Source organism: Cetorhinus maximus, chromosome 19 (genome assembly GCF_964194155.1).
Source record: "Cetorhinus maximus chromosome 19, sCetMax3.hap1.1, whole genome shotgun sequence".
Lineage (NCBI taxonomy): Eukaryota > Metazoa > Chordata > Chondrichthyes > Lamniformes > Cetorhinidae > Cetorhinus > Cetorhinus maximus.
The window spans coordinates 42,789,741-42,816,461 of NC_135897.1; the positions used below are offsets into that span (position 1 = coordinate 42,789,741).

The following is a 26,721-nucleotide window of genomic DNA, read 5'->3' on the forward strand; positions in this document are numbered from 1 at the left end:
CGAATTTGTAACTTGGTTTAGCTTTGGCTAACTTTAAAGGCAAAAGTTCATGCTATATATTAGCCCAGAATTTGGGTGAGTATAAATGTGAAGCTATTAAGTTCGCCATTATAATGGAGGAAATCTGACAGCAGCGTTCAGAATACACTCATGCGCAGTTAAATGTGGAAATCCAGAAGATTCTGCCAAATATACCCTGCTTCTGCTCATATGCACTGTTGCAGTTTTTGCCAATAGACTCGGCATTGAAATGACTGCAGCGGTGCAAACTTATGGTATTTGCATGTTAGTTCAATGCTGAAAACAAGATAGGACTGTCACATTTAGGAGTAGGTACTGAATGGCATTATAAGTGATAATTATGACTGAACTACTCACAGGCCATGAAAAATTAATTTTAAAAGTGTGAAATCACATTCCTTCAGAAGAATGTCGGAGTGGGAGATTTTTAGAAATATATTATTGTTTAACTTTTTCTGGCTGTCTCTTTTCTCTCCCTTTCTTAATCCCATCCGGATCTCTAATCTTTATTTTGCTTTCTGTACAACATTTAAATCTAGTTTATATTTCATGTTTTATACTTTGTGGTTTGGACTCTGCATGTCTCAATGAGGATACTTCATTCGGATTGGTTGAAGAGCCTTGCTTTTGCTTGCCTTGTTCACAGGTGCCACAGATTCCCTATAGAGGGCATTATGCTGGAAAAGACAACGAATTAGAGGAAATCCTCGGCAGGAGCTGAGCAGAGCATGCACCGCACATTCAATGCTTAGTTTCTCAAGGTCCACATTCACCTAAACAACAGTTCTCATAGGGACCACTGGAAACCACCAATGAAAAGGGAAACAAAATGTTATTTTATGTAGCTTACTGTGGAGCCAAGACGAGAAAGAATAACTCTACACCCTCCCGCCCAAGCTACTTTGCATCGAGACACATGAATTTTCAAGGGCCCCAATTGAGCGGCTTTTTAGAATAAATGGATTAATGTTGCTGTTAATGCAGCAGAGGAGTTTCATGTGATCACATCAGTGTTGTCACTAAAATGTCACTTACATCCTAAATGTCCTTTACAAAGGTAAAAAAAAAGAATAAGCACTGTGAAAACGAAACAGCTGTTAAGCATTTTATCCTGATCAATACAATTTTGAAAATCAGCCTTTTGGGGCTATCCAGGTTCACTTTAAGTAATGTGACCTCCTGACCCTGTTAATAAACCTATAATCTTGCTTCAAACAATCTAATATGAGGTTCAATATTAAGAAAGCATAGTATAATATTCCAGTGCTATTAACATTTTTTTTTCATTTTTTAACCCAACATTTGTTTAAAAACTAAACAAATACGGTTACGTATTTATATTGAACAACTATAATTTTAAAGGAATCAGATAAAAAGTAATTTTCAAAAGCTATCTAATGTGTTCAGTTCTGTTGTCTGCAATGTTGGATGAAATTTGGAAGCCAGCACACAGAAACGATTGGACTTATTCTATTTTTGTTGTTTTTTACCATGGTTTTAACTTTCAAGTTCAGAAACATTTGAAATGAATTATTCAACTGTGGTTAATCATTATTGATAACCGATATAACTAATCACAGAAAGAAAATTGTCATATGAGGAACTGAAAAATGTATTTTCAGAATAAGATCAGTGCACAAAAAATAGTTGCTAGAAATAACTAAAGTCATGAACTACAAATAGACAATAAGTGCAATAATGAGTTTCAGAATCTTAAGCTTAAGCATAGAAACACAGAAAATAGGAGAAGGCCATTTGGCCCTTCGAGCTTGCTCCGCCATTCATTATGATCATGGCTGATCATCCAACTCAATAGCCTGCTCCCGCTTTCTCCCCATATCTTTTGATCCCTTTCGCCCCAAGAGCTGTGTCTAACTTCTTCTTGAAAACATACAATGTTTTGGCCTCAACTACTTTCTGTGGTAGCGAATTCCACAGGCTCACCACTCTCTGGGTGAAGAAATTTCTCCTCATCTCAATCCTAAATGGTCTACCCTGTATCCTCAGACTGTGACCCCTGGTTCTGGACTCCCCCACGATTGGGAACATCCTTCCTGCATCTACCCTGTCTAGTCCTGTTAGAATTTTATAGGTATCTATGAGATCATGTTCATTTCTCAGGACTTGATAGCAAAAGGTTGAAGGCAAGTATTTTCTATCAAAAAGATAGGATTCCCAAAGATTTCGTTTCAATTTCCAAAGTAGCATAGGTGTTTCAGTTTCTATTTTCAAAGCAGAATGCCAGATTGTATATTGACTGCTGAATACAAGCCTTTGCTTTCTACTTTGCATTTTCTACTATTTTATCATAGTGACTCAAAACTGACTTACAAAGGAGCCTAATCCATTGTGGCTCCTAGAATAGGGATAGAATGCTCCAAGCTGCATCCAGCGAAGACACAGTTCATAAGTAGTATTCTTAAAAAAGCCACAGATGTCTGCTCCAGTCTGAGGGTTAATGAAATATACATTATTCCACAAGAAACTTCTGTATTTCAGCATAATTTATCAAAAAATAGCTTTCAGCACATTCTGTACAGAAAACTTCCAAATAGACTTACATAGGAAATTCCAAATAGACTGAACTCCATCATTCCTAGAATACAAAAAAAGGCAATTATTTTATGTATTGTTATGATCCCTTTAGAGACTGATGACCTTGAAAATGCTGTTCAAACTTAGTGACTGACTGAAAGGGTCACATGACAAGATTTCAAGTTTTAAGACTTACTGTAATGAAAAAAAACTAAGCAGCATTAACGAACCACTATTTCAGTAACTAACTTATACTCTAAACTACAGAAGAGTTTCCCTATTAATTTTTAAATCAACCAAACATTCCTCTTCATGATTACACATTACTCTGTCCCTTAAGTGGACACTCTGTTCTCCAGGAACCCGTCCAAAAGCTTCATTTTCCCTTTTCCAGCTGGGTAACTTCTAATCCCCACAGTGAGGGTTACCCTGGAGATCCCTCCCTCTAGCCAAAGGTAGGTGAATTTTCCACCTAGTTTAAATCTTCATGAACTTAGTCTCTTCAATCTGAGCATGAGCTCCCACCGCATTCTGTATGGTGAACAATGGAGACTGGCTGCCTCTGTCTCTCAGCTCTCTCTCTCCATTAGATTTTGCAGTCTAGCCCTGTCTGAGGTTCAGGGATATCTTGAAAAAGACCCCGTAACCTGATTCCACAATGGATTTCTATGGGCTTTTCGGCCCTCCAAACTCTTTTCCATGGCAACGTGAATCACACAATCAAATTGCACGTTAGTTACTGCTTACTTTCTATTGGCTCTGTTCGAGTTTGTGGAAATGCTGTGTTTTGTGGAATTCTTACTGGTGGTGAAGTCTGCAGAAAGTGATGCTGCAAACGGGAAAAGCATTGGGGGAGAATTTTCCCCATGTCGGGCAGGCCGAGCAGGAACGGGCACAGGCAGGCGCGGACCCAATTGCCGCCCACGATCGGGTCTGCGCTGCCATTTTATGCCCGCCCAGCGTATTTCTCGAGTCCAGATAGCGGGAGTGGGCGGGCGGTGGCGGGAGTGCACTGACCACCAGGTCCAATGGCGACCCGGCGGCCTGTTTAAATGAAGCACTGGCAGCCTTTGAAAGGCTGCTCACAATGGTTGGTAGAAGGGCTCACCAGAGGGCTTCTGATGAGCAGGCAAGTGTGGAGGGTAGGGCAGCGGAGCAGGCCAGGCCGGAGGGTAGGGCAGCGGGACAGGCCAGGCCGGAGGGTAGGCCAGCGGAGCAGGCCAGGCCGGAGGGTAGGGCAGCGGGACAGGCCAGGCCGGAGGGTAGGCCAGTGGGGCAGGCCAGGCGGGAGGGTAGGCCAGCGGGACAGGCCAGGCCGGAGGGTAGGGCATCGGGACAGTCCAGGCCGGAGGGTAGGGCAGCGGGACAGGCCAGGCCGGAGGGTAGGCCAGCGGGGCAGTGTGCCCCTCAGTTTTCGAATGAGTGCCTAGCTGCCCTCCTGGAGGAGGTGGCAGTATGGCGGGAGGTCCTGCTTCCGAGGGCCGGGAGGTGGCGGCTTTCCCGCCTGGCCAAACGCGCATGGGAGGAGCTGGCCGTGAGTGTGAGCTCCCATGATGTGGTGCGACACACATGGGTCCAGTGCCGCAAAGGATTCAACAACATCCTGCGCTCGGGAAGGGTGAGTACCACAGATAAAAACAAAAAACTACTGCTGATGCTGGAAATCCAAAACAAAAACAAAATTACCTGGAAAAATTCAGCAGGTCTGGCAGCATCGGCGGAGAAGAAAAGAGTCGACGTTTCGAGTGCTCATGAGTTCTGCTGAAGGGTCATGAGGACTCGAAACGTCGACTCTTTTCTTCTCTGCCAAGGGTGAGTACCATGTTGGCTGAGGTCACTTAATGAAACTGTCACCGTTTCCCCCCAAAGTGCACCCCCCACCACCCCCCTCCGCCCCCCGGCCCTCCTCCAACAACTCTTAGTGCAGTTACAGCATTAAATCCTTCTCGGCATGTTTCCCTCACTAGGTTGGCCAGCAGATATTGCCCATGCCTAGGTGACCCTGAGAGGGTTGTGCTGAGATGCTGAGATGGGTTCTGCACCCGCAGCATGTGTGACACTGACATCCAGAGCATAGGATCGAGGGGAAACTCAAGGATCTGCACCTAGGCACAGTGCTGGAATAGCAAAGCATGTCAAAGTCAGGGTATTAACATGCTTGGAGGGGAGCTTCCAGGTGGTGGGGCAGCAATCCACCTGCTGGCCTTTGGGTTCCACGTGCTTGTGCCTCTTTGCTTTGCAAGGTTACACCTTGTCTTGTCAAATGTGATGGAGGCAGCATTTGGGCAAGGGGGCGGTCAGCCCTGGCTTCTTTGTGTGAGTGTGCGGCAGCTGCGGAGTAATGAAGAACCAGAGCCCTGCAATGCTCCACTCTGATTGGGTTGGCAGGGATGCGACAGAAATCCACGTACAGGCTGGACTAATCAATGCTCTACTCTCCTTTTCAGGAAAAGGCTGCACAAGTCCGCCAAGCGAAGGCTAGGCTCAGTTGGCCATCTTGACTCCTTTTGAACAGCAGGCCATGGATCTGGAGAGGCGCCATGCGCCCAGGTTCACCAGTGATGGTGAGGCTGGAGTGCCACGGGGAGGTATGTTTGCCCAGCACTGAGATCACCATGTGTGTCCCAGCAGCCATGGCACTGCTGAATGCTCAGTGATTGAAGTTTGCAACATGGGTTGGCCATTGATTATGGAAGGTTGAGTGCATAATGATCCGGGGTACCGGCATGCACATTGACATTGTCTCCACTTTAACTAATCAAATATCCTTGTCCTTCCTTTCAGCATCACCGGAGCAGGGCCGGGAGGAGGAGGCAGGGGGGGCACCTCTCACACCTGAGGGCCCTGAACATATCGACTCTCCAGCGTCACACCATCTCTGCCAGGCAGGCACCAATGCAGATACTAGCACTTCGGTGGGAATTAGATCTTTGGTTAGTGTCCCGGGGCACAGCGGTGAGGGCACTTCACATTCGCTTGAAGTGCGGGCGGAGACAAAGAGTGCCCAGGGTGCCAGCAGTCAGAGGACTGTTGGGGACCAGGCACATGCTCGGTGGGTGGCTGATGATGTGTCTCTGGAGTCGTCCATGAGACAGCAAACGCTGGACGTGCAAGCAAGGTATCCAGGAGTATCTGGCGGAGATACATGAGGCTATGCGTGGCATGGTGCCCGTGCTGGAGGAGTGCACGCGGAGCATCACCGATGCAATGAGCCTCACGGCCGAGTGCCATGCTTCCTCCATGGAGAGAGTGGTGACTCTCGAGGAGAGGCACCTCCAGGAGAACAATCAGGGCCTCCTGAGGTTGCGCTCAGATCTGCAAGCCCTCACAGTGGCATTGACCTCTGCTGGTCAGTGCCAGTGTGGGAAATGGTTTGGGCACCAAGTATCCCAGTTCGGTGCCCAACCATCTACGGTGAGCAGGGAGGTCCAAAGTGACCTTACATCGGCGCAGCAGCTGCCTGTCGTCTCTGCGGGCTCCTCTCAGGGCGCTCCTGATGAGGGCAGCAGCTTCTCCATCCCTCTGCCAGTGACCATGGCATCGGATGAGGCTGCGGTAACTGGGCAGATGCCAGCTGTGGAACTGGCCGCTCCCTCCCCAGTGGGACCAGCAAAGGCTCACAGGCCAGAAGACGCCCACCAAGGTCATCGAGGCTAACAGAACAGCACAGTGAGCAGGCTGTCTCAGATGCCAGTGCCAGCGAGGGGACAGTACCTAGACATAGCACCCGTAAGTGTAAATTCAAAGTACATTAGGCACACCACGGGTTTCTCACTGGTGCTTTTATGTTTCCCCACTATTAGTTAATTAAGACTTGGTGTGATGTGCAACACTTTTTTTTTTTCTGAAGTTCATTTTGTTATATTAAATTTTGATATGTAAGCATGGCCATAAGGCTGTAATGTAAGGGTGATTCCTTATTTCTGGACGGGAACCCATGATGTTATGAGTGAGTTGTTTGACATTGAGCTTTATTAACAAAGGCCTTAGTTAATGTTCCTATCCAGGCAGATTGAGCACTTGGGTATAGAGTATGGAGCTTGCAGTTCTGGCGTGTGTTGGAGGTCCATCTGTGGTGGGCTAGCTGAAGGTTCTTTGGATTAAAGCCTCCTGGGAGTCCCTGCCTCCCTGGACTATGCCCAGGTCAGCCTCTACCCCCTCAGCATTCTCCTGTGCGTGCTCATCCTCGGACTCACTACTGGACTCACCATGTGCAGCCGGAGCAACTGCGTCTACATCTTCCTCGTCCACTGCGTCACCCCTTTCCAGCGCCAGAGTGTGGAGAGCGCAACATGTAACCACTATAAGTGACACACAATCTGGAGAGTATTGGAATGCGGCCCTGAACGGTCCAGGCATCGGAAACGCATCTTGAGAAGACAATTGGTTCTCTCTACCACAGCCCTTGTGGAGATATGGCTCCTGTTGTACCGCTGCTCAGCCTCTGTTCTTGGATGGCGAAGAGGCATCATGAGTCACCTTCTGAGGGGATAGCCCTTGTCACCCAGCAGCCATCCATCCAACCAGGCTGGAGCACTGAAGAGTCTCGGCACCTGGGATTGTCTGAGTATGGAAGCGTCGTGGGAGCTGCCTGGGTACCTTGCACAGACTTGTAGAATCAGCATCCTGTGATCACACACTAGCTGCACGTTCATGGAGTGGAAGCCCTTCCTGTTGACGAAGGCACCGGGCTCACCTGTTGGTGCCTTTATGGCCACATGTGTGCAGTCTGTTGCACCCTGAACGCGGGGGAAGCCAGCAAAGGCTGCGAAGCCTCTGGCTCGCTCTGTCTGGCTGGCCTTGTCCCAGCGTTAGTGGATGAAAGTCAATGCACGCCTGAACAAAGCGTCTGTAACCTGCTTGACGCAAGTGTGGACAGCTGATTAGGAGACTGCAAAGACCACCCACCAACCCCTGGAAAGAGCCGGAGGCATAGAAGTTGAGGGCAGCGCCACTGGCATGGGGTGCCCACCCACACAGTTGGCACAGATCTCAGGGCTTATGATCTGAAAAATGGAGGTAATTGTCTCCCTTGAGAGACGGAGCCTCCTTCGGCACTGCACCTCAGACATATTGAGATAGCTGCTCTGCCGCCTGTATACCCTGGCAGCAGGATAGTGGCGTCTTCTGCGGCCCCTTCCTCCTTGGACTTCCTCTTGGCCCAGCACCCCTTGTGCCTGAACCTCTTCTCCCAAAGGTGGCTCCCCTGGAGGCTGAATGTGGACTCCTGGCCTCCTCCCCCTTCTAGCCCTCGCTTCTTCCTCAGAGGAGGTGCTTCCAGTGGATAGCACAACTCCCATTCCCAGGCTAAGGGAATGAAACCTGCAGGCCCCAAAAATGATCTTTACTGTAGAGTCCTGACCTGAAGGATTTTGAAGTATTCCTGCTCACACAGGCAAATAGCAGTAACTTTCACAATTAAATATCTAACAGATATCACTCGCGATCCAACTCACCGCTCTTATCCCGCTCCTGGATGAGGTTTATACAAATGTCTCCTACCTGCCTGCCCGTTGCGCCCACGCGACGTCCTGAAGATAGCACGGGCCCCGAAAAATACCAGATAATTGCTGCCTCAAGGGCCTTAAGTACCTGATTAATTAATGGCAGGTGCACATCTGAGAACATCGCGCACCCGCCCACCTAAATATCGCGATGGTGCGCAGTGATGTCGGGACGCTCGCCTGACGTCACTGCGTGTCATTTTATACGTCGGCATGCGGGGCCCGCCCCCCCCCCACACCAACGAGAAAATTCTGACCTTGGTTATTAAAGCAAGGGCTTTGGGCTCACAATCTGCTCCAGATAATAGCTGCCATTCTAGCAATGCCCTCCATTCCCACCCCCCCACCCCTGCCCTAATTGGGGGGGGGGGGGGGGGGGGGGGGGGGCGGGGGGGGTAGATCGTGCAGAGGGAGTAGGAGAAAGATGAGATGGAGAAGGGCTTTCAGCTGGAGGAGTTATCCACTTAGGGTCTTCTGGGAGCAGTTTTCGTACCTTCACCTAATCCAGGAGCAGTGTGTTTGCTGCCTGTGATTAATGGAGATGTTCAAAACTCTACCACTTCTTGGAACCACGCCTGTTGTCTCAGAGTCATTCAAGCACGGGACTGCTAGCAGCTGTGAGGGTAACCATAGGCCCGGATTTTTATATGTCAGAATTCTTCCAGGCTGGTACAGGTGACAAATCTAACATTTCCCAGTTCACCATCCATTGCATTATCGAGGAGGTGGCTGCGACTCTGTATGCAATGCGAGCGGACTTCATTGTTTTCTTTCTGACCAGGGAGAATCAGGTGTAGCATGGACATAGCTTTGCCAGGGTAGTGAGCTTCCTCAGGGTACAGGGCCATTAACTGCACACACGTGGCTTTGCTGAGATGTACCGCAACGGCAAAGAATTCCACTTGCTAAACGTGCAGTTGGTGTGCGACCATGCTGGTGAATTCTGTTATTCTGGCAGAGGTCATGATACATTCATCCTGTGCTAGTCTGCTGTTCCATCAATTTTTCAGCCATCACGTCACACTAGAGGGTGGCTGCTATCTGTTCTACAACTGGTTGATGACTCCCCTCCGCAACCCAACCACATATGGCCAGTGAGAGCTGTGCTGCCATGAGAAATACTATTGAGCAGACAAGTAGGGTGTTGAAGTAAATGTTCCACTGCCTGAACACACTGGAAGAGCCCTTCATAGCTCTCCAGAGTCGATGTTCTGATTCTCCTAAAGCTGACAAACATGAGGGCACAGTCCTTCCACCACAGATTCAGTAACGATCTCAGGAAGAGGAAGAGGAGGTACAGGAGCAGAAACAAAAGGAGGAGCAGAAGAGAGAAGACAGCAGCAAAACTATGTTCTGGATGGGCTGTCCACGAGCACCAATCTCACTTCAGTTCCTGTGGATATAACCCCAGGTTTGTATTGTCCAACAGCCCCGCACCTTATATTAGCATTGAAAGAGGATTGACCAACTAATAGAAAGCAGAAAGTTTGGACAAATGGGTGATTTTCCAGTTGGCAAACTGTAACTGGTGGAATTCCACACAGGAATCAGTGCTGGGGCCTCAGCTATTTACAATCTATATTAATTACTTGGATGAAGGTTCTGAGTGTATTGTCATCAAACTTGCTGTTATGCAAAGATAGCTAAGAAAGTAAGTTGAGGAGACAAAGGCCTGAATTTCTGCTCAGAGTCGGGAAAATTCTCAGCTCCACAAACAAGCCTGACTCGGGAGAAAGTGCCCCAGATTCAGGTTGTCGTTCTGGTGGGGGGTGGGGGGGGGGGAGAGAGAGAGAGAGAGAGAGAGAAAGGGGGTGCTGGTTGCTGTTGGGTGCTAACTGGGGCTGTCCCAGTAACAGTTCAGAGGCAGCGCATGTGGCTTTGAGCGGGTGCAGAGGCAGGCTGGGCGAAAGGCCGGCCTTGGTGCTGCAGCATTTTGTTCCAGCTGCACAAAAACAAACAAAAACCCCTCTACCCCTCAGACCCCACACACTCCCCATGGCCTATCCATGCAAACCCATGCGACTTCATGCCCCCCACCCACACCACATGGCCCCTCATACCCTCCATGCCAACCTATGCATCTCTATCAACCCTCCATGGCCCTTTATAGCCCCTATGCCAACTTCATGCCACCCTTTACCCTCACCCCTCCATGCCAACTAACCCAGTATCCAGCATGGGCAGACCTCAGGACCCATGCTAAGTGGAAATAAAATAAAGTTCTAAATGTCTATGGATGAATTCAATATTAAAAAAAGACACTCTCATTGATAAAAACTCATTCACTACATTTAAATTCCTAAATCACTTAATCTATTATAACAGTGAACGTGTATTCACAGCCCCTCATCAAAGATTTTATAACCACTTGGAGCTGTTAATCAAACTGAACTGTAAGGCACCCCACTGTGATAATGATAAGTTGTGAAATCAATCATGCAGCACAAATCCTATAACGATGGACTGGATTTTGAATAAGCCAGAAACCCTTCCAGAATTATGAAAATTCAGGCCTCAGAGTCTGCAAAGGGATATAAGTAGGTTAAGTGTGGACAAAAATTTGGCAGATGGAGTATAATGTGGGAAATGTGAGATTGTCCATGGAGAAAGACTGCAGGATGCTGCAGTACAGAGAGATCAGGCTATCCTTGTAAGTGAATCACAAAAGGTTATCATGAAGGAACAGCATGTTATTAGAAAGGCAAATGGAATGTTGGCCTTTTTTGTAAAGGGAGATGGGGAATAAAAGTAGGGAAGTCTTGCTACAATTTTACAGGGCATTCGTGAAACCACAGCTAGAATACTATGTGCAGTTTTGGTATCCTTAAGGAAGGATATACTTGCATTGGAAGCAGTTTAGAGAATGTTCACTTGGCTGACTCCTGGGTTGAAGGGGTTGTCTTATGAGGAAACATTTACCAGGTTTCTCCTCTACCCATTGGAGTTTAGAAGAATGAGAGGTGATCATATTTGAAACATGTAAGATGCTGAGATGGTTTGACAGGTTAGATGCTGTTTCCTCCTGTAGGTGTAATCTAGAACTAAGGGAGACCAGTTTAAAAATAAGGAGTCTCCCATTTAAGATTGAAATGAAGAGAAAGTTCTCTCAGAGGTAATTAATCTTTGGAATTCTCTTCCCCAGAGAGCAGTGGAGGCAGGGCCACTGAATACATTAGATTTTTGATCTAAAAGGGAGTCGAGGGTTATGGGGCGCCAGCAGGAAAGCAGAGCTAAGACACAGTCAGATCAGCCATGATCTTATTGAATGGTGGAGCAGGCTTCAGGGACCGAATGAACTGCTTGTGCTCCTATTTCTTAAGACCTCATGATCTCTGAAGCAGAGCTCATGTGTAACCTCGCTCTTTAAGGAGCTGGTACCTACGCAGTCTTTTCCCTCTGCCCTGGCTGCCAGCCACTCATACCTGAGTCCCGCCTTTATGCTACTCTCTAAAATACCTGTAATCCCCATATCTGAGCTGAAAGCTCCAAGTATCAGACCGAGTGACGGTGTTTCTTCTTCAATAGTCTCTTTTTTATTCAGGCCTTCAACCTAGAACTAGGAAGTTCTTGGCGTTATGGGCTTGATTTTCCAGGCAGGTTTCTCATTAGGAACATCGAACTTTATTTACAGGCTGCAGCAGCAGTTACATGCTTCCATCAAGCTCCACAACTAGAAGAAAAACCCCCACTCTAAAGTTTCCCACGCTTAAGAGGTGATTTGTTCACACTGTCACGCGATACTATGCAACACAGTAAGTCTTAAAGCTAGTCATGATATTCCTTAAAGCTAAATTACTACATTCCACCCCCTTTAAATTTTTTGTACAGTTTGTATTTACAAGAACATCTACCTTCATGACATTATGAATATATACATGGGTCATGGAAAGTTCAGTCTCTCAGGTGGTTTCCTGATCCGGATGGAATGTTGTAGCTCCACGACTTTCGAACGCTTACAGGATCCACATTATCTGGAACCACAGCAACATCAGGTACCTCTTTAGGCACAGGCAGTTCAGTGTTATCCACTCCGACAGAGACATGTGGCATGTCTATCCTTGGTCAAGCAATTTCAACAGGGACCATTGGTTCTACAATGGTTACAGGTGGAACATCATTTTGTTGGGGTAGCTCCCTTCTTCGCAAAGGATCCTTGTGTTTGCGGGCGATCCAGCCTCTACTTCTACGTGGTCATAGCAACAATTACACCAGGTAACCAACTCGGTCCACCACCGAAGTTTCGTCTGTATACTGCTTCACCAACAGTAAATTCGCGCTCACAACTATGCAAATCATGAGTTGCTTTTTGATTCCCTCATCTTTTCTTCATCTTCCCCTCCAAACTGGGAAGTATCAGACTTAGTCTTGTTTGAAGGGGTTGCTTCATAAGTAACTCTGAAGGTATTGAACCTGTAGTAGTGTGGGGCGTTGTTCATTTTATTTTCTAAACCATCTTCCATCTCGTCTTCTTCTGTCTACCGCTGAGTTTACTCTCGTCCTTCATTTTGACTTCACAGTCAGCCAGACTTCTCACAAGCGAAATCTCAACTTGGTTCCATCCAGGGATTGAGCTACCCATGGCTTCATCACCCACTTGCATTTTGGAAAGTTCCACGACTTTTCCTTCTAATGCCTCTTTTGTTTCACTTGATTCTTCAGCTCTTCTGTCTCCTTGTATCTGTTGGCTTCCTCCTGGAACCTTGAACGTTGCTGCATCTCCTCTACCAACTGGTTCTTCAGTTTGTTCATGAAGTTTCTCTTCATAATTTCCCAGAGGTACAAACTTTGACCTGAGGGATCTTTGTAGTGTGTTAAGGTCTTTCAACAGGTTTTCCTTTCCTTTGTGGAGCTCACTTGCTTCGTCTTGAATTCTGTAATTCACCGAGTCTCCTTTAATCTCTTTTGCTGTTCTTCCATGCTGCTGTTTATGACAGTCTTCGTTTCCTCAGATTGGTGAATGACTACACACTCCTTTCACACCCTGTTAAGGTCCTTTGACTCTCCAGGCTCATTCTGAAGTACCTTGCCTTGTTTTTTTCCCAAATCAGGAACTCTTCCTACTTCCTTTGGAAATCTCACTGGTCAATCAGATGCGACCTAGAAGGCTTGGTCCTTCGTCTTTTATAACTACCACTGGGAAGAGTTGTGCTGTTTGGTGTTTGTAATAAACAGGTACAGTGGTAATACCCTTCACTTGGAGATAGCTTCGCCAGTGTGGGCAGAATTTTACCCTATCAGGTGGGCAGTCCCGGGAGAGGTCGCAAAGCCGCCTGCCACCAGCGATCAGACCCCAACTGCGATTTCATGCTGGCTGGCCAATTAACGGCCAGCCAGTGAAAAACACGTGCTGCAGCGCTGCCAGGGTGGAGGCGGGAGGAGCGCGAACACTGAAGCATTGCATGAGTGTGAGTGCGCACAGTAAAAGCTCCCTGAGGCACGGAGCAGCCTCAGGGAGCTGAAGATTTTTAACAATAAAAATAAAGTTATTTAATATAATGAAAACATGTCCCCTCATGTGACTCTGTCACATGAGCAGGGTTTTGTTAAATAAGAATATTAAAAAGTTTTTAAAAATCACCGGTTGAGATTTCATCCTGCCCGTAAATCAGGTTTCGCCAAAAATGCAAAGGCCACTTGGCCTTTTTGCTTGCCCGCCAACCAGATGGTTGGACAGCAAAAAATTCCAATCAATTAATTGATTAAGGGCCTTAATAGGCCATTTAATTGTCGGCAGGCACGATGCCAACTCCCACACCCTCCCCCTGGCTGAAATATCGCGTGAGCGCGTGATGACATCGGGACGCTTGCCCGACGTCATCGCACATAATTTTACGCTCATTCAGGACGGGCGCACACCCACCCAACAAGGGAAAAAGTCAGCCCTATAAGTTTTTAATTTGGCTGAAGTCTGCTCCAAATTCAATTGTTGTGTACCCTTGTTTAAATATTTGAAGGTGTGCTCTCCCACTGCAGTGGTTGAAGCACCAGTGTCCACTTCTATTATTAAAGGTTTTCTATTTACCTGCTGAGTATCAATCTTGCTTTACAATGCTTCAGTTTGTACCCTCTTTTTTGGCAAAAATAGCACTCCGCCTCTTTAAAATGGCAAGCTTCAGGAGTATGATTGCTTCCACATTGGTAACAATTGATTTTTAGATTTAGCTGCTGAGCTGTTCCCTGTATTTATTTTAAACTTTTGGGTAGCGGGGACTGTCTTCTGCTTCGCAGCAGAGACCCAACTTTTTGCGCCACACCCGGCTGTCCGTTCCCGCCCCAACTGGAAAAACGGCGTCATTTTGTGCCTTGTATAGCTTTTATTAAAATCAAGGTTTACTTCAGCTAATAATTATTGTTGAATAGCATCACCTTGCGCACCACAGACCAAACGACCCCTGAGCATATTGCTTAGGGTCTCCCTGAAATCAGAGTGTTCGGTCAGTTGTTTCAATTTCGCTACATATGTAGCAATGGTCTCCCCTGGGGCTCTAATCCTAGAATTAAACAAACCTCTGCATGGTGATTGTGGGTTTGGGTTGAAAGTGTCCCTTAAAGAGGTCCACCAGTTCACCAAAGGTCTTCCAATCAGGGGCATTCGGGGCTGTCAAACTTCAAATTAAATGATAGGTTTTAGTCCTGCAAACGCTTAGGAAAATTGTTTCCCTCTTTTCCTCCCCCATTATTTTACTTGTCTGGAAATAGAAGCAAAGACGTTCTACATATCGTCTGTGGATGGTTTGAAGGGGTCAATCCTGCCAAAATGTGGCATATCTGGTGAGTTTATCATTGACTTCTGTTTAAACAAGATACTCACAGTCACTGGGCAAGGGACAACCCAGTTTATCCTCATTGCCAGTTTGTTATGGACTTGATTTTCCAAACAGGTTTCTCATTAGAAATATCAAACTTTATTTACAGGGTGCAGCAGCAGTTACATGTTCCATCAAGCTCCACAACTAGAAGAAGAACCCCCACTCTAAGGTTCCCTGTGCTTAGAGCTGATTCGTTCACACTGTCACATGATACTATACAACACAATAAGTCTTAAAGCTACAGTCACCACACTCCTTAAAGCTGCAATTATTGCAATTAGGTATCTGAAAGTATAGTGGTAAAATACAGCAGTTCAAGATAACAGCTCACCACCAACCTCACAAGAGCATTTGGGGATGGACAGCAAATGCTGACCTTGCCAGTGATGCTCCATCACATCGTGCTCACATGAAAGAATTAAAAATATATCAAGTCAGAAAGTTAGGGTTGGGGTAAGGGAAGTTGCAGTGGATAAAAAAAAAGGCAAATGCTTACACTACCAGCAGGTTGTAAATCTTTGCAGATGGTGGGATATTGGTGAAATGGGATGTGAAAAGGTGGATTTGATAGGAATATACTGTCAGCTTAAATGGTTTCAATCTGGCTGACACAAATTATTCCTGAGCCTTGGTAGCTCAGGGGTTAAATGAGAGTCACACAGCATTCCCAAAGGCAATCCAGCAATTCCAGTGTGGTTTCAGAACTGGAAGATCTACAACTGACATGATCTTCTCAGTCCGACAGCTGCAAGAGAAATGCCCTGAACAAAGGAGACTACTGTATATTGCTTTCATCGATCTCACCAAGGCATTTGGCTATGTGAGCAATGACAGTGTATTTAAGCTGCAGGAGAAAATTGGCTGCCTGCCAAAGGTGCTCAATGTGATCTCCCCTTTCCATGACAACATGATGGATAAAGTCAGTTATGGCAACGTCGGAACCCTTTGTGATCCATAGCGGGGTCAAACAAGGTTGTGGTCTGGCACTGACTCTCTTTGGCATGTTCTTCTTTTTGCTGCTGCCATACGCCTTCAGGTCAACTGTAGAGGGTGTCTACTTACATACCAGTACTGACAGAAAAGCCGTTTAGCCTTGCTTGCCTGAGATTCAAGACAAGGGTGCACCAAGTCCTCATCTGAAAGTTGCTTTACGTTGATGATGCCCCAGTGCATTCCGCACTGAGGAACACCTTCAGCGGTAAATGGATAGTCTCTCTCATACATGTGAAGAGTTTGGTTTGACCGTCAGCATTAGAAAGACAAATTTCATGGTCTTGGATGTTGCCATACTGCCATCTATCAGTGTTGACAATCAGACGTTGGAAGTTGTTGATAGCTTCCCATATCTGGACTCTGCAAACACCAGCCATCTGTCACTTTATGTTGAGATCAACACACACATTGCCAAAGCTGTAGCTGTTATGTCCAAGCTGAGTAAGAGAGTGTAGAACAACAGCAACCTGACTGAGATCACCAAACCTGCATCCTCACTGCACTACTCTGTCCAATGGTGAGACCTGCACAACATATGCTAGGCAGGAGAAAAGGTTGAACAGTTTCCACCTTCACTGTCTCAGGCGTATACTTGGCCTCTCTTGGAAGAACAAGGTCACCAACTCAGAAGTGCTGGAGCATGCTAAATCCATCAGTGTACACTCAGTGCTAAGTCACTGATGGCTGTGCTGACTCGGGCAAATTCATTGGATGGATGACGGCCATATACCCAAAGACCTTCTATACAGTGAACTGTACAGGACCTTCTGGGCATCCATACCTGCCCTACAGGGACACCTGCAAGCAAGATATGAAGATGGCAGACATTGACACTGACAACTGTGGAAAATTTGGCCATGACCACAAGTGGCGAATTGTTTGGAAGGGCATTGGAAGAGGTGAGCAGAAATGAAAAGCTCAGCTGGCTGAGAAGAGGGCCTAGGAAAAACAGAGGCCAGTGAATTGTGCACTTTCTCAGCCCAATGTCTTCCTCTGCAGCAGCTGTTGTGCCAAATTGGGGTTTCTTTTTTAAAATTCATTCACAGGATGTAGGCTTCACTGGCTGGGCCAGCATTTATTGCCCATGAGTTGCCCTTGAGAAGGTGGTGCTGAGCTGCCTTCTTGAATCGCTGCAGTGCATGTGGTGTAGGTACACCCACAGTGCTGTTAGGAAGGGGGTTCCAGGATTTTGATCCAGCGGCAGTGAAGGAATGGTGATATATTTCCAAGTCAGGATGGTGAGTGACTTGGAGGAGAACTTCTAGGTGGTGGTGTTCCCATCCATCTGCTGCCCTTGTCCTCCTAGATGATAATGGTCGTGGGTTTGGAAGGTGCTGCTGAAGCTATAACAGGTGGTACTTAGGTTGATCACTACAGCACAAACCATTGTCTTATGAGACGGAAGGCTGCCATCCAATATAATTACATTAGAAATGGTTTGAAGTAGCTCAAAGAATACATACACCATGTAGAGTGCTAATTAAACTACAGATATCAGGAGAGTTGGAGGCAAAATCTCTAATCAGTGATATTGATGAGATGCTGCAACTAACCTCAGCAGACTTTTGACAATGAGAGTCCAGGGGTTTGACAGGAGGAGTAGGAAGTGGACCCATATCCACATGTGTGCTTTTCATCAGAGGTCATTTCACTGAATCTGAATCAGAAACAGGAACCTTATCTGATTTTTCCTATAACCCAAGGATGCTAAGGCTTGTAACCACAATTCTGAAGAGAAGTTACTTAATGAAGGGTCCAGAGGACTGCTAATGCTGCTGGGATTCTACTATTACATGAATCACTGCTTTCAGGGTGGGTTGAAGAGGATAGAAAATGGGAAGGAGAGGAAAAAATGCAGAAGAACATTAAATGTAGTTCGATTAAAGATATAGGAATTTTAAACTTTTTACCAATGATTGATTTATGCATTTGGTCCCAGGCAGCTGTGTTGTCTCCAAGCCAATGTCCCGCCCATTGGCCACTAGTTGGGAAAGTTGAACGTGTCACCACGATCCCGCGCTCTCCAGTTATGTTCTGCAAAGAGCTATGAAAAATATATTGTTAATTGCAATGACAATAGTAAGATGGCTCAATTGAGAACCAGAAGTTTTCCAAAAATTAAATCTAAAATTTTCTACTTTGCTTAGAATGTGGTATAAACAACCATGTTTCTGTGTTTCTGTACTCTATTTATTGTGTTTGATATTTTTGTCTTTCCTTTTCAAGAATCCATGTCAATCTCCCAAAGCATTTGACAGACACAAGGTTAGTGACAACAGGAAATACACACAATTGCATGTTAAGTCAATTTCCTATGACTTTGCACACAGGGAGATGCAAGTTGTTTGTCATTTTAAGATCATATATTTTGTCCTTATGATTTAAAAAAAATCTTTCATGGGATGTGCACATCACTGGCAAGGCAAGCATTTGTTGCTGATCCCTAATTGCCCTTGAGAGCTGTTAAGAGTCAACTACATTGCTGTGGGTCTGGAGTCACATGTAGACCAGACAAAGTAAGGATGGCAGATTTTCTTCCCTAAAGGACGTTAGTGAAGAGATGGGTTTTTACGACAATCAATGGTAGTTTCATGATTACCATCACTGAGACTAGCTTTCAATTCCAGATTTTAAAAAATTAATTAATTGAATTTAAACTCCAATAGCTGTCAGGAGGGGTTTGAACCCACAGCCCCAGAGCATTAGCCTGAGCCTCTGGATTACTAGTCCAATGACTTAACCACTACACTACCATCACCCCAAATATATAGAACTTCAATTTGATATTATTATCCATAGTTAAATAGCAAAACATAACACAATTAAGAAAGCAGAGAAGTAGAATTGGTTGGATCATTTTGCCCTGAAATCCCTTCACTGCTGATCCTGCTAGCGTTTGCAGGATCAGTGGGAAGGCATCTCTTTATATGGGTCAGGAAAGTTTCCACAGAGGGCATTTATAATCCAAAAACTGACAGGATGTGTGTCCAGACGTAAGTCTATTGAAAATATCTTACAGATAGATGTTCAAAAGAAAAGTTACCAGAAATGAATGTATAGCATTAAGGGTTAAGCTTTCCTACTGTCACATATTGATAGCTTTAGTATACAAAGGGCACACATCAATGCCTTCAATAGTGAGTCAGTCACCTTCAGCCTACACATTGACAGCGTCTATTTTCCAGTCCCTTGCATTAAAGCAGCTTGGAGCTACTTTTCTGGGTACATATTGGTGATGGAATCCTCATTTTGTACCACCTGAAAACTATAGACATGCTGTGCTAATGATAAGGAAAGTTCTCACCGTTAGCACAAACTTGGAAAATCACCCCAGGAGTATTCAGAGGGTTGGCATGTGCTCAGAACCAAGGCTCATCACACACAGCTTTTACTTTGGAACTTGAATTACAATGAAACCAAAATTCAGTTCGAGCACTTGCTTGCTCTATTCCTTTAAGGACTTATGTCAGTCTCAATATAACCCCAAGTGTGTTAGATTTAGACCTCAAAGCTGCCTCTAGTTTGGAAGAAATTGCCAATCCAATTTGCATACCCAAGGTGATTGATATGTAAAATAAGCTGAGTTTGGGGTTGAGACTCACTTTGAGGTTCAAAAATAGAAAAGCATTTGATTCTGCAATGCTAGTGATCCTCACATTGATGAACACAAAACTCCACCATTTGGAACTTTTTTTCTCTGCAGTTCACTTATTGATCTTCATTTTGCAGATTAAAATGATGTTTGCAGCATATGAATAATTGGCCTGAATTTCCTCTGGACTTTTTTCTCGCTGTGGTACCATAACTTAATCGAAAGTATAGTGGGAACTTTACATAGTGATTCCACCATACTTCTGATGAAGCTATGATAGGGCTGTGGTGGAAGGTTTGTACAATTTGTGGCCTTTAAAAATTGTTCCAACATGCAATATTCTGTGCACATAAATGCATAGGTTTTGTAATCAAGCTATTGCATTGATTTTTTTCTATTTAACTCAGATACCACAACTTATTTATTACTCCGTCTCCGTTCTTTAAAATCAGCCCAGCTACACTTATCTCTAGTGGCTTTTGATCACATATAATTTTTAAATCACAAGTTATTAAAAGGTAATCTTCTACAACTTACTCCAGTGTTGGTTTTGTTTGTGACCATCCATAAAGGTTGTGCACATCATAGTGTCTTACTGGAGTTCCATCTGCTAGAATCTGTTCACTCTCCATACATAGTGTCTTGTGTTGCAATCCAATGTGCCTTGATTGAAGAGCTTAGAAATGAGAATGTATCACATGATGAAAAATACAGTAACAGAATGAAATTGGTAAAATGATGAACCAAATTCTTCCATGTTTGGAATTTATTGTATGATAAATTTCAGATTCAGATTCATATTACCTGTAACTTTTAATTTCTAAAGTTTAAAGAAAAATTAAATTGTATTTTAAAAAATTTTTTGATGAAAAATTGTGGTGGCTGACAGTCAGACACATGGACCTCTGCACTCAAATTTCAAACAGACACTTCCTTTGCATTAAGTTTCGCGCTTGAGGACAATCCCTATATGTTATCCACTCTCCTTTGAGAAATCACTAAAATCTTTTCTAAAGGAAACAGCAACAGAGCCTGCAGGAAATTGCTGCAATTCACTCAGCTCGGCAGGCTCAAAACTTCTGGGTTGAGTAAGACTTGTATAGAAGCATTCTTCAACTTTTGCTTCCTGTCTATGATTCTTGGCTCATCATTACCCCTTAGGATGGCAGGGAATAAAACCTTTTATTAAACCATACCTCCAAATTAGGAGAACAAAGAACATGGATGGACTTAGAGGTGGGCTGAAAGCAAAGGTTGTCACCAGACTGTTACTGGCAAAAGTTCAAACGTCAATCAACAGAAAGAAAAAGTAGAGGTAATTTTACATTTTAACACCTGGATCTCCTACTTGTATAATCAAAAAGCTGACCGTCTGAGACATCTACTGTCTCTAACCTGAGGCCAAACTTGTTACCGAGGGAAGAGTTCATGAAAAGTGGCAGCTGCGTTAGCAGATACTGACCCCATCTTGGTGATATTACCCCTCCCTTAATGTCAATTTGGCCAACAACTGATCCGCGCCCCCTGCCCCTCCCAGTGGCTAAGACTGAAATTGTACTATTGCTTCAAAATAACGTTGGTAAAAAGATTGCAGTTTGTTCTGTGACAACTGCAGATTAGGTAATAACCTATGGTTCACCACTTTGATATATTCTAGAACAGAATATTCACCAGTTTTAAAATTTGAGAGGGAGATTCAGTATACAGAGTTACATTAAATACAGACGAGCTACATTCAGTTTAAATGACAAGGCATCCTACAACTATCGATCTCTGAGCTCAAGTGACTCCTTGGCATTCTCTTTGAGAGACACATTTGAAGAACCCATTAATTGGAAATGTCCTAACCTGGCATATAAGGTGGTTTGTTCAGTTTGATATCATGACAGCCATTAACAGATCCATGAACAAAGTTTGCTGGTTCATTCATGTCCTATAGAGAAATAAGGGAAAAATGCCTTTTCTGTTAATTGAAATTTGGTATTGCTGTTTAATGAGAAAGAAAATTAACAGTAAAAACTCACAATCCAAAGTCCATCAAACTTCAAGCTTTCATTATAATATTCTTTTATTGCTGTATGCCACCATTCTACTGTTGCGTTGCGGAAGAAGTCTGGGAAAGCAGTATAAGAGCGATAATGCTGCAACAACATGAAACAATAATTTTAACAAAAAGCAGGCAAAACTTCTTAAATATGTAGTTTAAAATTAATTCTAAGCAAATTGGGGCTTTCTTTCTAATTTTCTCTTGTATGCTAATCAAGTTCCCCTGCTTCCATGTCTGTTTTTTAACAACATGTTCACATTAAAAATGATTTCAACTTAACTTTCTTAGGTTCTCTTTGTCAGGGCAAACACAAATGGCAAAACATTTGGCTTCAGATAAGTATTAAATTAGTATATTTTAGTTGCAGGTGTGATTTTGTTTGACAAATAGAATTAAATCAGGTATGCAATGTTTTCATAAATCAGGCTTACCTCCACTTGATAATCCCAGTCTTTTGATGTATTGACTGTTTTATTTGGAAAATCTGGCCATACCTGTAACGGGTATTCAAAAAATTCAAAGGTTACTATGGCTTTATGTATTTGGCAGCTGTCATGATGCACAAAAAATTCCATTTGTGTAGTGAAATTAGAAGCAATACAATTGTCTTAATGACAAAAGTAACTGAGACGACTTCAGAACATTAAAGTTTTAAATATCTCTCAAAAAATAAAAAAAGCACATTGATTACCTTCCCCCACACAATATCAGAATTGTCACTCCATTTAATGAAGACATTATTATCTAATCCAGTTGTAAAAGCTTCGTAATGTTTGGTTTCATTTCCTGAAATTGCTGGATCCTGTATAATTTCAAAAAATGTAATATCACAAATGTACAAAATTAATAGTTCCAAATTAAATTTTTAATGCACAATTCAAGTCTTTTTTTTGAAAAGAAGTTATACGAGAAGCTTACCAAAATGATAATAATTCGCATCCCTTCACTTCTCATTTTATCAAACAAATTTGGCAAATTCTGGAAGTCATTAACATCAAGAGTAAAGTCCAGCTGCCGCTCCATGTATTCAATGTCAACATATTGCACATCCTTCAAACAAAGATATATTTTAATGCATAGAAACCCCGAGTAGTTCAATTCAGCATTACTTAGGCTGCTGTTAAGAATGTCAGCTACCAGTCTCAGACTAATATATCTATACAGAGTAATACCTAGTTGGCTAACCTGATTTACATTGAAAGCTGCACCTCTGCATGTCACATTGAGCTCAGAGACAAAGAAGCACTATGCAGACATGTTTTGGACTATGGACAGAATCTTGTTCCAAAGCAGGCTAAGTTTTAATCTAATGAGAGACTAAAAAGAGTTAAAAGTATAGGATTTATGGAGTTCTTCAGAGAACCAATGGCTGTGCACTGGGCTGTATTAATGAAGCCAATATGTGATCACCCATTTGAGGTGATGTCATATTGGTTGGCTATTCAATTAAGAGAAGGATATGTATACTGCCATTTTTGCATGAGTGCACACCTGAAACTAATTTCCATTGGTGTAAATTGGTATATGATAATATCTTCAAAGTGTTTTTTTACATCAGTTACTCTTTCATCCTTATGTAAAAAAATCATATGCTCAACAGATCATCAGATAGATTGATGCAACACTTGCACATAAGTATAAACATACATATGGAATTTCAGCATTCCTCATATCAGTGTATAGATCCTCAATTTCTCTGGTATTCTTGTATCCATATCGACATAACTGAAATCCCAGGGCCCAATAGGGTGGCATGACTGGACGGCCAATAAGCTAGAAAGAGTACAAGAAAAGACAATTTTTTTGATTTGAGTTCAAGGCTGGCAAGATGCCTTTTACCACAAATTGTTCTCTGTTGCAACATTCATCATGCATTTGTATTTTGTTAGTTTACACAAGGACTCAAAAATTAGGAGTAGGCCATGCAGCCCCTCAAGCCTGCTACAACACTCAATAAGGACAGGGATGATCTGATTGAGGCCTCAATTCCACTTTCCTGTCTGCCCCAGCCTCCAACACCCCCTTCCTGCCCCCATAACCCTTGCTGATCAAAAATCTGACAAATTCAACCTTGAATATATTCAAGCCTCCACTACTCTTTGGGGGAAGAGAATTCCACAGATTCTCTAAGAGAAAGAAATTCTGAAAGCAGATTTTAAGGAGTTAGGAAGGGAATTAAAAAGCAGGACCTCAAGAGCAGAAATCTCAGGATTACTCCCAGTGCCACATGCTAGGGAGCACAAGAATAGGAAGATCGAACAGTTCAATACATGGCTGAAGAAATGGAGTAGGAGAGGGGGCTTTAGATTTCTGAGGCATTGGAGCTGGTTCTGGGGCAGGTGGGGCCTGTATAAGAAGGACGGGTTATACCTTAACAGGACTGGGACTAATGTCCTTGCGGGAAGGTAGTAGTGTTGGGAAGGGTTTAAGCTAGATTGGCAGGGGGATGGGAACCTGAGGGGAAATTCAGCGTGGGGAGGAGAAAAACTGGCAGTGGGAAGTAAAGAAGTATTAACTGATGATGAGAATATATCAGAGAGTAGTATTGAAGTACGTAGAATACTTGGAGAGTTTGATAGAATTAGAGTAGGCAATAGTAAGTCATTAGAAGGGGTCAGGATAAGGGGGAAAGTAAAAAGGCCTAAATCAGGGCTAATGTACATGTATGTGAATGCAAGAAGTGTGGTTAATAAGATTGGTGAACTGCAGGCACAGGTTGACGAATGGAATTATGATATTATTGCTATGACAGAGGCCTGGCTCAAAGAAGGGCAGGACTGGTCATTAAACATGCCTGGGTACAAGGTGTTTAAGAGAGACAGGGAAGGAAAGAACGCGGGGGTGAGGGGAAGTGGCAATATTGATTAAAGATGGCATTACAGTACTGGAGAGAGAGGACGTTCCAGAGGGATCAAGGGCGGAATCTCTCTGGTTAGAGGTAAGGAATGAAAAAGGTGCAATAACATTGATTGGTGTAGTATATAGAACACCAACTAGTGGAAGGGATGTGAAGAAACAAATTTGCAAATAAATTACAGAGAAGTGCAAGAATTATAGAGTAATCATAACATGGGGACTTCAATTATCCAAATATAGACTGGGATAGGAATAATACAAAGGGACAAGAGGGGTGAGAGTTCCTGGAATGTGTTCAAGATAATTTTCTGCTGCACTTTTGGACCTGGTTCTGGGGAATAAGTTGGCCCAAGTGGATCAAATATCAGTGGGAGATGCTCCAGGGGACAGTGATCATTGTATCATAAGGTTTAGGCTGGTCATGGAAAAGGGCAGGGCACAATCCAGAGCCGGGATAATTAACTGGGGAAAGCCAACTTTGATGAGATGAGAATGCATCTGAGTCAAGTGAGTTGAAAGCAAATGTTGGCAGAAAGGGTGGCTGAACAATGGGCCATCTTCAAAGAAAAGGTATTGCAGGCAATGTCAAGGTATATTCCCTTGAAGGGAACAAATAAATCCAGAGCACCTAGGATGACGAGAGGGATAGAGGTGAAGGTGAAAAGGAAGAAATGCGAGTACGACAGATGTCAGGTAGAAATTGGAGAATCAGGCTGAATACAGAAGAGCCAGAGGGGAAGTGAAGAAACTAACAAGAAAAGCAAGGAGAGAGCATAAAAAGAGGCTGGCAGCTAACATAAAAGGGAATCCCCAGTTCTTCTATAAGCATGTAAATAATAAAAGGGTTGCAAAAGAAAGATTAGGGCTGCTTAGGGACAAGAAAGGGGACTTGCATGTGGAAGCTGGAGGAAAAGTGGAAGTATTGAATGTGTACTTTGCAACTGTCTTTACAAAGGAAGAGGATGCTACCCAGGCCAAGATGTGAGAGGAGGTAACTGATACACTAGAAGAATTTACCATTGAGAAGGAGGAGATGTTAGAAAGGCTATCTTTACTTAAAATAGATAAGGTACCAAGACCAGATGAGACACATCCAAGGATACTGAGGGAAGTGAGAGTGGAAATTGCAGAGGCACTAGTGATAATCTTCTAGTGTTCTTTAGACACAGGTGGTTCCAAAGGACTGGAGTTTTGGGTGCCATAGTTGAGGAAGAAGGCATTGGAGAAAGTACAGAGCAGATTCACAAGAATGATTCCAGGGATAAAGAACTGTAGTTATGAAGATAGATTGGAGAGGTTGGGGCTGTTTTCCTTGGAGAAAAGGCCGAGAGGGGGCTTGATAGAGGTACTCAAGATCTTGAGAGGTATGGATAGAGTAAATAGTGAGAAATTGTTCCCACTTAAGAGAAAATCAAGAACTAGAAGACACAGATTCAAAGTAATTGGCAGAAGGAGTAAATGTGATGTGAGGAAGAATGTTTTCACCCAGAGAGGATGGTTGGAGTCTGGAACAAACTTCCTGAAACGGTGGTGGAGGCAGGTTCGATCGATATTCAAAAGGGAATTGGATTGCTACCTGAAAAGAAATAATGTGCAAGGCTATGGGGATAAGGCAGGGGAGTGGTGCTAGGTGGAATGCTCTTTCAGAGAGCCAGTGCAGACTCGATGGACTGAATGGCCTCCTTCTACACTGTAAAGATTCTGTGATTATCTCTGTAGTCTTAAATAGGACATTGCTAATGTTCAAACTGTGTCCCCTGGTTCCAGGCTCTCCCTGGGGAGATATCCACCCTGTCAAGACCCCTCAGGGTCATATATGTTTCAATCAGATCACCTCTCATTCTTCTAAACTCCAATGAGTATACACCCAACCTGCTCAACCTTTCCTCAAAAAATAACCACTTCATCCCAGGAATTAGTTAAGTGAACTTTCTCTGAACTGTTTCCAATGAAATTATATCCTTTCTCAAGTAACAAAACCAAAACTGCACATAGTGCTCCAGGTGTGGTCTCACTAACACCCTGTACAACCATAGTACAACTTCACTAATTTTATATTTGATTCTGCTTGCTGTAAAAGTCAACATTCCTTTTGCCTTCCTAATCACTTACTGCACTTCCATACTAACTTATTGTGATTCATGTACCCAGGTCCCACTGTACCTTTAGAGTTCTGCAGTCTCTGTCCATTCAAACAGTACGCTTTCCCTATTCTTCCTACCAATGTGGAAGATGTGGACATCTTCACATATTTCTACGTTATACACCATCTGCCATTTTTTCCCACTCAATTAATCCATCTATATCCCTCTGTAGACTCTTTATGTCCTCTTGACAACTTACTTTCCTACCTATCTTTGTGCC

General features: G+C 44.0%; 1 protein-coding gene across 4 annotated transcripts in view; it reads right to left on the bottom strand.

Annotated features, from left to right (window-relative positions):
* si (sucrase-isomaltase) overlaps positions 1–26,721 on the bottom strand; it is a 228,583-nt gene that overhangs the window by 30,156 nt on the left and 171,706 nt on the right. For all 4 annotated transcript variants that reach the window (XM_078563786.1, XM_078563784.1, XM_078563783.1 and 1 more), the window contains 10 exons: positions 23,149–23,274; positions 22,420–22,551; positions 22,193–22,303; positions 21,933–21,995; positions 21,479–21,595; positions 21,303–21,387; positions 19,992–20,130; positions 17,773–17,906; positions 2,583–2,617; positions 2,353–2,469 (listed from right to left, as the gene is read on the bottom strand). In XM_078563786.1, coding sequence (XP_078419912.1) covers positions 2,353–2,469; positions 2,583–2,617; positions 17,773–17,906; positions 19,992–20,130; positions 21,303–21,387; positions 21,479–21,595; positions 21,933–21,995; positions 22,193–22,303; positions 22,420–22,551; positions 23,149–23,274 — 1,059 coding nt within the window. The remainder of the gene's footprint in view (positions 1–2,352; positions 2,470–2,582; positions 2,618–17,772; positions 17,907–19,991; positions 20,131–21,302; positions 21,388–21,478; positions 21,596–21,932; positions 21,996–22,192; positions 22,304–22,419; positions 22,552–23,148; positions 23,275–26,721) is intronic.